Raw genomic sequence first — 13,602 nt, 5'->3', positions numbered from 1 at the left:
ACAACAAATAGTTTAAATTTTACAAATGTTTTCCCGCTGGTCTATTTTTTTTTTCACCATTGTATCTTAATATCTTAAATACAATTTGCTCATTTAGATGTAGAGTTATGGAAAAATTAGAATTCATTTGATAGATATTACAAAAAAATGTGATATTAAATAAAAAAATTAAATTAAGTTTTTAAAGAAAGAAATATGATATGCATATATATATCCACATCATTTAAAGCTTATTAGCAATATTGTTATGCTACATGATGATATTGTTAGAATAAAATTGTGGAGATATTATAAAATATTTTGTATTAATAGGAATGTTGTATTCATTTCTTTTAATCCATACTTTCATTTCTTTTAGTTGAGGAACAACGTGTCCCTGTAGCGCCTCCTGTTGCTTTTTCGATCTATTGTTTTATTTTAAAAATGGCTAATTTCTACATGTCTGATGAATTCTTAAAATTTGAAAATTATTTTTTTCATTAAATTATTTTTTTTAACAGTGGGATAAAATAATAGCTCTAAACGAAATTTTAGATCACAAAGATGCGAGAAGAATCTATCTGTAGAATGTATTGAAGAAAATTCATTTTCGAAAAGTATACCCTTAAAGAAAATAAACAAGGAATGTTAATGATATGCGACAATTTGTTAGGTTTTAACGTTTCAAAAAGCAAATAGGATTAGTGATTTTTCGTTCATTTTTGGCGACTGACTTTTAAAGTAAAATTATAAGGAATAAAAGAATTAAATTTAATTATTGGATAAATTAAGATACTTCTTGCAAAATATTAATTTTAATAATTTCTCAATTTATATACAAAAAAATAGCTAAAAAAATCTTAAGAAAATTTAATATTCTTTCCCATAAAAATTAAAAAGATGAAAATGCAATTCAATTCAAATTCAAAACACCCGTAATAATTATCTTGTAACTTAATTCGGTTATCAATTCCTGTTTTTCTGATGAATTGCTACATCAGCGCACGAACGGAATGTTTCCTGCGGACCACAGCCAAGCTGTTGTTTCCCATTAGAGCACAATCCCCAATTATTTTCTGCAAAATAATAAAAAAAGGAAATGAAATATGATACGCAGTTGATATATAAACAAATAATGCAGGTAATTTAATAAATTAAAAAAAAAAAACTTTTGAAATATTAGTATCATATTAAAAGTGTAGATGGCAGCACAATTTCTGAAATCAAATCAAATTAAATATGTTTTTTTCATTTATATATGTTTGCTAATTTAGTATTCAAATATAATATATTATTTTTATTCAGATCTTCCCGTATTTTTTAATTGAAAAACTTATAATTATTTTTTTATTAAAGATGAAAATTCATTCTCTCACAGTTTAGCAGCATATAATATTTTTATTTTTTTATATATATAATTGCATCAAAATTATAAATCTTTTGCAGTCTAAGCCATCTTTAAGATAACATTCCAATTAATGCACCATTTTGGCATTTTTGGTAGATAACGATAAATATAAAAGCCATATAATAACAAATTACTGAGAATAATTAATTTCATTTAATTAACTACAGACAATTAGAGTTAATTAGAGCTAAATAACTACAGTTAGAGTTAGCTAATAAGAGTTAAATAACTACAGCACAGAATTAAATAGCTACATTTTAATGATTGGAAATTTAACATTTAAAATAATTAAATACTAAATTTTTAATCACTAAAATATATACTATATACGTATACAATGCAGGAATGTAATTATTCATCTTATTACTGATTTAAAAAGGTAAACAAAAACCTAAAAGAATTTTGAAAATCCGATTTTTAAATTACATTTTAGGGTTATGATATTGATATAGAAAAGATTGAATACATTATATATGAACAAACTATAGTCCTCTTTTTATCAACTATTTTTGTGCAAAATTTTTGAAAATTTTTATAAGATATTGAAATTTTACTTTTTAAATTTGTTTTTCATCTAATGAAAGTGACCTATTTGATAAAAATCCATAAAGAAAATTTTAGCAATCTCAAGATTCTTCTTTATAATCCAAAAGGTAGTCGCGATGCACAGTTTAGGAAATGTTGTCTTGGTTAATGAAATTTAACAGTTTAAGAAATATTATGAGAAATTACTAGACATTTGGGAGTTCTATATAAATATTCAATGATTATTCCTATATAAATCAATTTATATCGAATGCAGAAAAACCAAACAAATATTTCTTGTAAAGTAAACAAATATTTCAAATTAAAATATTTCCTAATTCATTACATTATATTTTATTGGAAAAAAGTTTCCTTGTAGAAATTTTGTTTATCTAAATAATTTGTAGTTATTTAAAGATTTTTAATTAATTTAAATGCCTTTTCAGGTGAATAATTTTCTAAACTTTTAAAAAGCATCGAAAAGTAACAATTTTTTTAAAATAAATTTTCGAATATTTAGTTGTAATATAAATATATTTTCTTTTATAAAAGAAAGGATTGCAGAATAGAACGATAATCCATTAGAACAATGATTTTAAAATTAATGATGGAATTGGCAATAGTTTTACTAAACTATATAACAGAACAAATATATTTTAAACTAATACACTAAGAATAACATTTTTCATCAAATTTATTATAGATGTATCATGCTTTTTTTCTAAAGCGGAAGAAAAAAACTTACAAGAAAAATAGGGGAAAATTTTTTTTTCTATTAAATTTTAGCTCTTATAACTTTAAAATCTAGAATAATTATTTGTTCTATTGATTAACCAACTACTTGTACACTTGATTATTGTACTTGAATTCTAAATGATTGATTATTGTATAATATATTGTATTATATATTATACAATATTATAAATTATTGTATTATATTTTGTATTACGGTATTATATATTGTATTATATATTACTTGTATTATATATTAACGCAATTTATAACATTAACTTCCAAGATTAGAATCATGATAAATTGAAATAAAACTATTTTTTCATATGATTGATTAAATTATACAACTTCGGATGAGCAAATTTATTTTATTTTGATACGCAAAATTTTAATACTTAATTTGTTTTGACTTTATTATGCTTCCGCAAACTCCAAATAGATTTTAAAAAATTAAATTACGGAAAAAAGTTCTTCACCTGGATTTTTCACTCATAGATAAGGGTTTTCACATCATTTAAGAAGAAAATCGATTATTGCAGATCTTTCCTTTGCTCCAAAAATCCATTATTTCCTAATTACATCGCAATTACTCTTCTTGGTTAGAGAAAATCAGGACCACAAATTCCCTCCCCAACTCCACAACATCCTCAAGACTTTCTGCTCATAGTGATGAATCATTCCCTAAACCAAAACATCGGTTATGACTAATGTCTTCTAATGTGGTTCGTTGAGTCCGGTTTTTCACAGATTTATTGGGTGAATATGAGGTTAGCGGTCGGTGGGGTAGAAAAATTACAGGAAGAATTTTGGGTGTCACTCTAATTTTTTTAGGTTTTTTTTTTTTTTTTTTTAAACACACTTTTGCGTGTATTGGATTGTATACAGATTTTGAAAGGAAGTGTTGCACTTTTCTATCTTGCATTGCGTATTGATGTAAATTTGGATCTTAGTCATTTTAAATTTAATTTTTAATTAGGCAAATTTAGCGCTATATTAATTGCAACCTTATTAATAGAATTGATGAAGTCATCTCAATCAGCTTTGAATCATTACCTCTTATCATAACAAAAGAAAGTACCACTTTGGGAAATAAATGTGGGACATTCTAAATTGGTTAGTAATATCTACAAGTTGCAGAAATTAATTGGTATAATTGACTCAATTGATAAGTTTGGGTTGTTCTTGCCAACTTTTATTTTGTGACATCTCTTGAAAATTTGAGACGATAAGAAGAAGCAGGCGATCATTAAGGAAGTATTTAGGGACCAGGATCTTTCATGTGAATAAAAAGTTGAGAAATCCGTTCAGTGATTATGATTAGGGGAATATGCTAATGGATTCTCCATAAAATTTGTGCAGTGAATTAGTGTTTTTTAAACTTTTCTCAAAAGTGGAAGGTTTTGGGGAGTGACAAGCAACAACTGATGACGTATTTAGATGTCATAAACTTTCATATAAAATAAAAAAAAATGGCGAAATTGAACAAATGGTTGAAGATAGAGAACTGGTTCTTTGGGTTTCCTGATTTTTTTTAATGATAGATTGCTAAATAGTTTACAAATGAATTTTTTAATAAAATACTTAATCGAAGTAGGGAAGTTTTTGAATTAATTAATTTATAACTATATTTTAAGTTGAAATTATTATTTCTTAAATTTTTTTGCTTGCATTTTTTTTGCCCTGACATATAAAGTTTTACTCAACCATTATTGAAAGAAAAATATACAATGACGGGCAAATGCTAATTAATTTTACTACTTATAATTAAGTAACAATTTGGCAAGAAACAGAGCAAAATATTCAAGGGGAACATTTTTATTGTAGCTTAATTTTTCGGTTTATGTTTTTTACTGTTAAATTCATATTTTTATTGTTGATTTTATCCATATTTAATTATTGTTAGATATATAGGGTGTTCATTAATTATTGCCGGGGTTTCCGTACCTAATAACTTTCAAATAAAAAATATTACACAAAAACCGATTACGTATTCGTAAATTACAACTCAAAGAATTTTACTTGGCAACAATGCGATCTTAGCGCATTTGCAGTCTGGGTAATTATGACGTCATAAATAAAAATGCGACCGTGCAAGAAAAAGCAATGTGTGTATTGTGGTTTTTCGAAACTAAATCAGTCATAACAACTCAACGTCGCTTCAGGACCACATACAAGAAAGATCCTCCTTCGGATAATTCTATCAGACGCTGGTTAACACAATTTCAGGAAACTGGTAGCGTTCTACACCGAAAGGGAGCGGGAAAACCGAGCACATACGACGATATGGAACGTTCTCCATAACCGCCTTCAACTGAATGCCTACAAAGTGCAAATTGTGCAAGCTTTACATTTTAATATCATTAATAAAATTCTTTGAGTTGTAATTTACGAATACGTAATCGGTTTTTGCGTAATATTTTTTATTCGAAAGTTATGAGGTGCGGAAACCCCGACAGTAATTAATGAACACCCTATATATTTGAGATTAGCGCAGAATTAATATTAATGTTCTAAAATTAAAAACAGTTTAAATGCTATGATAATAGACTGTGGTCCCTCATTGCTATACTATTCGTTTCAGTATCCTGAGACGACAATTTTTTCGATGATTTTATCTCATTAAGGAGTGAGACGCGTAAGGATGTGAGCATTTCCCGAATTTACTTTATTGTTAAATGTAAACTTCTCCTCTTTCATCTCACCTCTGTTCTGTCGAATTGAACCCATCTTAACGCATGAGTAAAAGTGCGGAGGGTTTTAAAATCCATCGGCAAACAATATGAACTAGTTGTAAAAATTGTTTCGCTGCTAGAAGTTTATGCAACGAAGAAATGTATTCACTTAAGGCTGAAATGCTGAAGACACATGACAACTTTTAAAATTATTTTGTTTAAATCAATGATGATAATTTGTATTTATATTCGTTATTACTTGAACAAAATAGAATTTGAAAAAATCGACCATACCTCCTCTATATTCCCATTGTAAAACGCACTGAGTACAGGTAAGATAGCTGGGTAGCTGTAGATAAATGTCAATCAATCCCAAATGCCAAGGTTCCACATAAAATCTTGTTCCTGATCCATCTGCAAGCTGAAGCAAATACTTATCGAGGCAGGACTCTTCAACAATCTTTTTCGGGTTATTGTTAGGGCATATCCTGAATTCGAAGTAGCCTAAATGATTTGCTGTTAGGTCGATGGTGGCCTTGATAACCTAGCAAAATTCGTGTAGAAAATGAATCATTTTTTTCCCATTTAAATATAATTATAGGAATAAGAATTTAAGAAAAGCGTTCATATAAATTAATTGAAATAGTAGAAGACAGAAATTAGAATCAGATTCATTATTCATCACAAATTTTATTTTAATTAAATCCTCTGTCCCTTCCTTCCTCTAAAGTTTTTTTGATGTTTTCATGATAAAAAGTTCTCTTAAAACGATGTATTTTTATGGAAAAGCTGAAATTTCTATAATTTGACTTTTAATTTCGTTATTTTTTTTCTAATCTCATTTTTTCAAGCACAAAGGGAACTGAAAAACAAAGCAAGGGTTCATTTATCGGTATCATAGGTAACCAATATAAATTTTTATAATATCTACTAATTACAAAGAAGAGCATTTGCTCCTAATTTTTGTTTTTTGGCGCTCTACATGGTAAAGGAATCGATCTAAAACTGCACAGTTTTTATGATACTTTTTATATATATTTTGAAAAGAAATGGACAACTTTTAAAATTTTATTTAAAAAATAAGCTAGATTTTATCATCTTTTTACAAAAGATTCCAAAAATATTATTTCTCAGAATCAATTTTTAAACCGCTTTAAAATTATAAAAAAAACTTCTCAAATATAAAAATATAACTGTCGTATAACTTTTTCTACAATTTTGACGATTTTAAATTTTTTTTCCATGATTTTTAGATTACTTTCCATTGTTGCTATGAAGTTCAAACTGTTTTCAGTGTTCAATTAAATATTTATTATTTTTTTTTCTATTCTTGTAAACTAGAGAAGAAAAAATTTTCTTTAGTGTCTGTGAAGTTTGTATAATGAATAAAAAAATAAATTCACACGATACAAAAATAGATTACTTAAACAGGTACATTTTTACTATGATGATACGGTAAATATTGGTTAAGTTCATGTATATACTAAACAAAACAATAGCAGTTAATAATACAGATTTTATACTAGTTATAATTTGATGTTAAAAAAAGCTTTGATGAGGGAATCATGAACATCAAGCCATTCAGTGTGAGAAGTTGAATTGCAATTAAACACTAGTATTTCCTGAAAAAAAACAACAACTTGTTACCGTGTTTGAGATCTTACTATTTTATCCTTAGGCTTTCCATATTTTATCAATTCCACCGAACATTCGCCATGTAAAAGAATCTGACTGTGGAAAATGCTCTCTCGCAGTTTGCTGAAGGGGTGTCAATGCATCCGGCACCAAAATTATAAGGTAACCCCCCCCCCACGTAGTACCCAAATTCGAAGTATTGCTTTCACGGGACAATAATATATAGAGAGATAACATGACAAATCAGCTCATCGCTAAGTGCAACAACTAAAATAGCCCATATTTTATCTGCGCTCAATCGCAAAATAAAGTCAAAAATAACATATAATAATAAAGATGAATGTATGTGCTGCCGTTCTACAGCCTAGAACGTTTGACCTACAGCTAATAAAATTGGCACACATATACCTTAGATGGAGAAAAAGTGAACATTGGGTGGATTTTTTTTGAAATTTTAATTAGTATTTTAAGTGATTAAAAATTCAACCACATTTTCAGGTTTGCCACCACAATTTCTACACATATTGTTGCATAAAAGTAGTAACTTATACTACTATTATTATTTATAAGTATATTTGCACCATCTCACTCAAAAAGTTTTATAAAATGATATCAATTTAATAGTCGTACAAATTATTCCTTATTTTTGGCAATTTTTTAAAATATTCTTTTTTTGGTCTAATTTCAACAATAGATCAATAGCGTTGCATTGAAATTCAACCCTTTTCCTTATTTCATCAAATATTTAATCGCGAAATTTTCTTCCATTGTCAAAATTTAATTAAAAAGAATTATTAATTAATGTTAATTCCTGTACAGTTTGCAAAGCGAATGAAATAATACTTTCATGATTTGTTGATTACTGATTTTTTTTGCATGAAATCATCGACTTTATGCTGTTTCATACGCTCGATAAATTTCAAAACAGGAATAAATGGCACAAATACATCTTTGTTAATGGCTAGAAGTCTGTATAACAACTGTTAAATTGCTTCTAATAAAAGCTTTTTATTTTCACAAAAAAATTGTTTATTATATGTTTACAGGCTGAAAGAGAGTTTTTAAGACCCAGTTTTTCAATTACATATTAATTTTTTTACAGTTTTTTTATTGGAATTTCCTACCGTTATATGTATGTTTATGATTTTTACCTTCGTATGAGTAATATAAAGAAAGTAAATAAGTCGCCAAAAAATTCGAATGAGAGATTTTGGCGAATATCTACCTTTCAGCTTCATGAGTTTTAAAAACACATTTTTAGAAAATTTCTGTCTGTCTGTAACGAAGATAATTCAAAAACGTTGTGAACTAGACGGCTGCAATTTACTATACGATCTTTAATCCAAATTTCTACGAATTTTGAGTAAAATCTATTCTGAGTAACTCCTTCTATCCGGCTGTACGAATATAATTTAATACAGTAATTACAAAACGGCGAGTGATTGATAAATAAAATTCGGTGCACAGATTTATCATTAATAGTGTAGACACCTGTCAAATTTTCAGCCAAATCTTACAGCGGGTTGATTATCTGTCGGTCGGCACTTTCAGAAACATGTAAGCGCGATAATTCAAAAACGAAACGACTTAAATATACAGGGTGTTCATTAATTATTGTCTTGGTTTCCGTACCTCATAACTTTCGAATAAAAAATATTACGCAAAAACCGATTGCGTATTCGTAAATTACAACTCAAAGAATTTTATTAATGGTATAAAGTGTAAAGCTTGCACAATTTGCACTTTGTAGGCATTCAGCTGAAGGCGATTATGTATTCGTAAATTACAACTCAAAGAATTTTATTAATGGTATAAAGTGTAAAGCTTGCACAATTTGCACTTTGTAGGCATTGAGATGAAGGCAATTATGTATTCGTAAATTACAACTCAAAGAATTTTACTTGGCAACAATGCGATCTTAGCGCATTTGCTTTACACTTGAATATCATTAATAAAATTCTTTGAGTTGTAATTTACGAATACGTAATCGGTTGTAATTTACGAATACATAATCGCCTTCAGCTGAATGCCTACAAAGTGCAAATTGTGAAAGCTTTACACTTTATATCATTAATAAAATTCTTTGAGTTGTAATTTATGAATACGTAATCGGTTTTTGCGTAATATTTTTTATTCGAAAGTTATGAGGTACGGAAACCCCGACAATAATTAATGAACACCCTGTATAACATTTGACATATGATTTTGTGACTACAAGTGCAGTTTTGTGCCAAATTTTTGTTTCAATCGGTTGAGGAAAACTTAGTTAAGACACGAATTCGATTTTTGGTTAATATTAATGAATGCCAGGGATTAATCACCGAATATCTCGCCAAGAATGACACGATAGATTCAGTAAAAATGTGTTGATATTTCGTAATTATGCCGATGCCGAGTAAAAATTCTCTGATATGACGAGTTTATTATCTTTATAAATTTGTTTTACTTTTCAATCAAGATTTTAAAAAATGAATGAAAGAAAATTAGATACCTAAATTCGTACATCTGGCAAAAGCAACTTCAGTTTTTAAAACAAAATTTTTAAAACAAAAATCCTAGAATGCTGGCATTTTTGTAAAAAGGAATCAGAAACAATTTTGTTTCTTATTGTATTATCTCTTCATTTATAATAAACTAGCTAAATGACAAAACATTTAGTTATTCAATGAATTTCATAATTTAGCATATTTGATGAAATGTAATATTTAACAAACAGGCAGCTTAATGAAACATATGCTTAATAGGCAAAAGCACTCACTTGTCCAACTGTGTAATTTCTCACAATGATCCCAAGTCCATATTCGCCGCCTGCCTCGTTAGGTCTCGGTTGTTTTAAATGGTAAGCATCTCCACAGACACCGCATTTTCCTCTGTTAATAACGGTTTGCACCTAGTGCGAAAAATAAATATATTTTAAGCAGCAGAAAAGAAATAATCAAAATCAGTATTTCTCATTAGTTATTTTCAAAGCTGTGTTCAGAAAACCATTTTTTTTTGGGGGGGGGGCGTTAAATACACACAATTTTCGATATAATAAAAATAGTTATAGTTAAAATTCAGAAAGTAAAACATTTTAGATTAATTTAGTTATTGTTAAGTGCCGTTTCAAAACAGCGCAAGAGTTATTGTGGGAAGGATCTTAAAATTTTGTATCTAGGTTAGAAGACAAAAAAGACATCTGAATCGACACCTTCTTTCCATATTTCTTTGCAACACCAGCGAGAGGATATCTGACCCCGATCGATTTAACAAGTAACCAAATCCTTTTATTTTGGGATAGTTTCATGGATGTATATTCCGAATGTGGAACCCTCTCGTCTCGAAGGCGAAGCCTTATGTACTCCCATGGCACCACGGACTTAGGGGATCGAAAATCAGTATTGGTAATAACTACAGATTTTAATATCAGCATAAATACTACAACAGACTAAATTAATTGCAAGTTAGTAATCATCAATAAAATAAAAAATGTATTATGCTAAATAACAGATTATTTTTAAAAAAATTTGACAAAGAGTTATCCAGGAAAATTAAAATAATAAATAATGAGACTACAAATAAATCTATCAGCAAGAATGAAAATCTTTAGGTACAGATTCTAATTTAATTAAAGATAAAGGAATTTTGCAGCGAAATTCAGTAGGATAGCATATTTATGTAATCATCAAAAATGAATAAAATTGCTTTCAATACTTTTTAGAAATTATTTCCTGATTACATACATATAAAGTAAATTTTAATAACTTATCTTGGCGGCTATTTTCAAAGCGAATTTTATGCATCTCTCAATAAATCTGTTATTGATTCGCCGATCGTAAAATCGTTAAGAATTGGACAAAAATAAAAATGTATTAAAATCTTTTAAAAAAACTCATTTCAAATTTTAAACGTTTTTATTTAATATGATTTATTTCATTTTTTGTAATCGAATCATTCATACTTTGGAATCGAATTTTTATACATTTTCTGATGCATTAAAATTTTCAAATTCCATACAGGTGAATGTTTTTGGTGATAATACTCTGTTTCAATATTTTTCATATTTAATTAATAATTAATAAACTAACTTAAATCGATTTTAATTCCTTATGATTGTCTCTATCTATTAGTGAATTCGAGAAAATAATCATTACAAGATTCTATAATAATTATGAATGATGCAAACAATGATTAGGTTGAAAAATTCTGTTTTTAATACAATAATAAAAAATATCTTAAAAAAAAATTCATTTCGTGTGAAAATAGTAAGGAAAATTAGTATTAAACATAATTTTTTCTTAAAATTAGTATTAAACATAATTCTTTTCTATCTTGGTAACATTATTTTACTTCCAATTAATTAAAAATCTTATATCTAACCTTTCTTCGTTTCCAATGTTATTGGCAATTATAATATTAAGCGAAAGTGGGTTTAAAAAATCTTTATTAACATAGAATTCTATACCTAATAGATATAATTTATTTTAGATAGAAAATAATTATTTTCATTGCATAGTTAGAAACTTTCATTGCACAGAGATAACTTGAAAACTGTGGAGTGAAAAACAGATTAAAAATCAGTTTCCATTTTATAAGTTATTTTGAGACTTCTAATTTTCACGTGTAAACCAATAATGCATGCACTTAAATTGCGAACATATTCTTTTGAATCTGAATTTAGTACTTAAATGAAGTATGATTAAAAAAAAATTTATAATTTTGATGATGCTGCAGCAATTATTTGGCTTTCAATATATTTATCATTGAAAAAGTACTCTTTTTTTGTTCTTATTTTCTTAGACATATTCAAAATAATTTTAGAATCGACAAGTTTGAATATTCCGCATTATTTTCTAATCAAGACTGAATCATTAGTCAGAATCTTGGAAAATAATTACAATTATTTCAAATACGCTAGATTTGTTTCAAGAAAAGATATCAATAATTTTGATTTTTTTGAAGTAAATAATTATGTTTTCAACAATTTTATAATTAGTTCAACAAATGATGAAAATTTTAATGGGGGATTTTGATGTTAATAAAAATAATCTTTTCAAGATCCTGGCTTTCCTACGATCTTGGAAAATAATTACAATAATTACTGCAAATTTATTGCAGTATTTTCAGATTGCACTTTTTATATTTCGAACATTTATATTTAATTTCACAACTCACTCTATATATGTTATTATAAAAATAGGATTTATTTCTAATATTTTAAATAAATTTGTTCGTAATTCGATACCAAATAAGTAGTAAGTAATAAAGAAATTAATAGGATTTAAATAATATTTCAATCATTTAATTAATTTAGGTATTTAGTGTTTTTCTATAGTAGCTTTCAAATTTGTAAAAGTTTTCTTACTAAAGGTAAATGATTTGCGAACCATAACTTAACATTGGAAAAGAATGAACAAATAATTTTTAAAAATAAAAAAATAGGGAAGTCTGTTTACTAAATTCACCGAAGAAAACAAGCATATCCTTGACCTGAAACGTCCTATTGATGTGAGTACTTACAAATAATCCACCACAGAAGAGTTCATTATCGTTGTAATTAGGAGGGGTGTCGTAACCAAAGCGCCACATGGAGGACCTAGAGGGTGGTTCAAGTAACCTACCATGGCCTTGAACTTGTACCGTTAACCAACAGCATAAAATGAAATAAGTCAAATACCGCATGACAAGGAATTTCTTATACTTCACAGTTTTTAATGTACGGAATGAGCTTTTTGAAAGAAATCGACAGAAAATGATAGAAGCAAGAGAATTCTTAATATTTAAAACTTTATCAGCCAGGTGGATTAAGGCAGGATGTATTGAAAATCGTAATTCGACGATGCGTATGTTCTGTATTATGATAAAAATGATATTTTTAGAGAATGACGTTTTTTTCTTTCTTTTTGACTGATAAAATACTTCGTTGCGATCAGTAATTAACTAGAGAGTGAAAGCAGAAGTTAAGATCATAACGTTGAGAATAAAATAAAATAATTTTCAATAACTCTACTTCTACTAAATTTATCATTACATTAAATAATTAAAAATTATTTTTTGGAAATAATAGATTTTTTCCGTGAAACTTTTAGATTTACCTATAGTTATTTTTTAAAATTGGTATCTTCTTATCCTGGACTGTTGCCTGTAGAGAGTAAATAGTGCCGAGTATGTGGCATTGGTTCCTCCTTCCAGATAAATAGTCAATTTCTGCTTTGAAGAGTTCTAAATATACGAAAAAATATTGCTTTTGAAGCGCTTTTCTAGACTAACACAAAATGAATAGATTCAACTTTCTTCTTTTCCTACGCTACTGATACTCTCTTTCTGAAAAATGCGCATATGATGTATTTTTTTCAACGATGGACTTTTCTGATACATAAAAGCATAGTTTTCTTTACCTTTAAAGTCATTTTACTCTTTTACGATTTCAGCTTTACCTTTTACTCTTATACAATTTCAGTTTTACCTTTAAAGCCATTTTACTCTTTTACAACTTCAGCTTTACCTTTTACTCTTATACAATTTCAGCTTTACCTTTTACTCTTATACAATTTCAGCTTTACCTTTTACTCTTATGCAATTTCAGCTTTACCTTTTACTCTTATGCAATTTCAGCTTTACCTTTTACTCTTATGCAATTTCAGCTTTACCTTTTACTCTTATGCAATTTCA

The 13,602-nt window shown here is 27.5% G+C and overlaps 1 protein-coding gene across 1 annotated transcript; it reads right to left on the bottom strand.

Annotated features, from left to right (window-relative positions):
• Positions 1-775: 775 nt before the first annotated feature.
• LOC129966955 (uncharacterized) lies at positions 776-12,661 on the bottom strand. The gene is made up of 4 exons (XM_056081578.1): positions 12,451-12,661; positions 9,710-9,841; positions 5,611-5,860; positions 776-1,055 (listed from the first exon to the last, which is right to left on the bottom strand). Exons 1-4 carry the CDS (start codon positions 12,610-12,612, stop codon positions 946-948), a joined length of 654 nt encoding a protein of 217 aa, XP_055937553.1. The 5' UTR covers positions 12,613-12,661; the 3' UTR covers positions 776-945.
• Between the last annotated feature and the right edge of the window lie 941 nt (positions 12,662-13,602).

Source organism: Argiope bruennichi, chromosome 1 (assembly GCF_947563725.1).
Source record: "Argiope bruennichi chromosome 1, qqArgBrue1.1, whole genome shotgun sequence".
Taxonomy (NCBI): Eukaryota; Metazoa; Arthropoda; class Arachnida; order Araneae; family Araneidae; genus Argiope; species Argiope bruennichi.
This window is presented reverse-complemented; position numbering and strand designations above follow the sequence as displayed.

Bases quoted from the DNA above. Each gene is read 5' to 3' on its own strand.
- LOC129966955 (XM_056081578.1), bottom strand. From the start codon at position 12,612: ATGCGGTATTTGACTTATTTCATTTTATGCTGTTGGTTAACGGTACAA. The intron at 9,842-12,450 runs GTAAGTACTCAC...TTTTCGCACTAG, and splicing joins TCTTCTGTGGTGGATTATTT to GTGCAAACCGTTATTAACAG. The intron at 1,056-5,610 runs GTATGGTCGATT...ATTATTTTGCAG, and splicing joins ACAATGGGAATATAGAGGAG to AAAATAATTGGGGATTGTGC.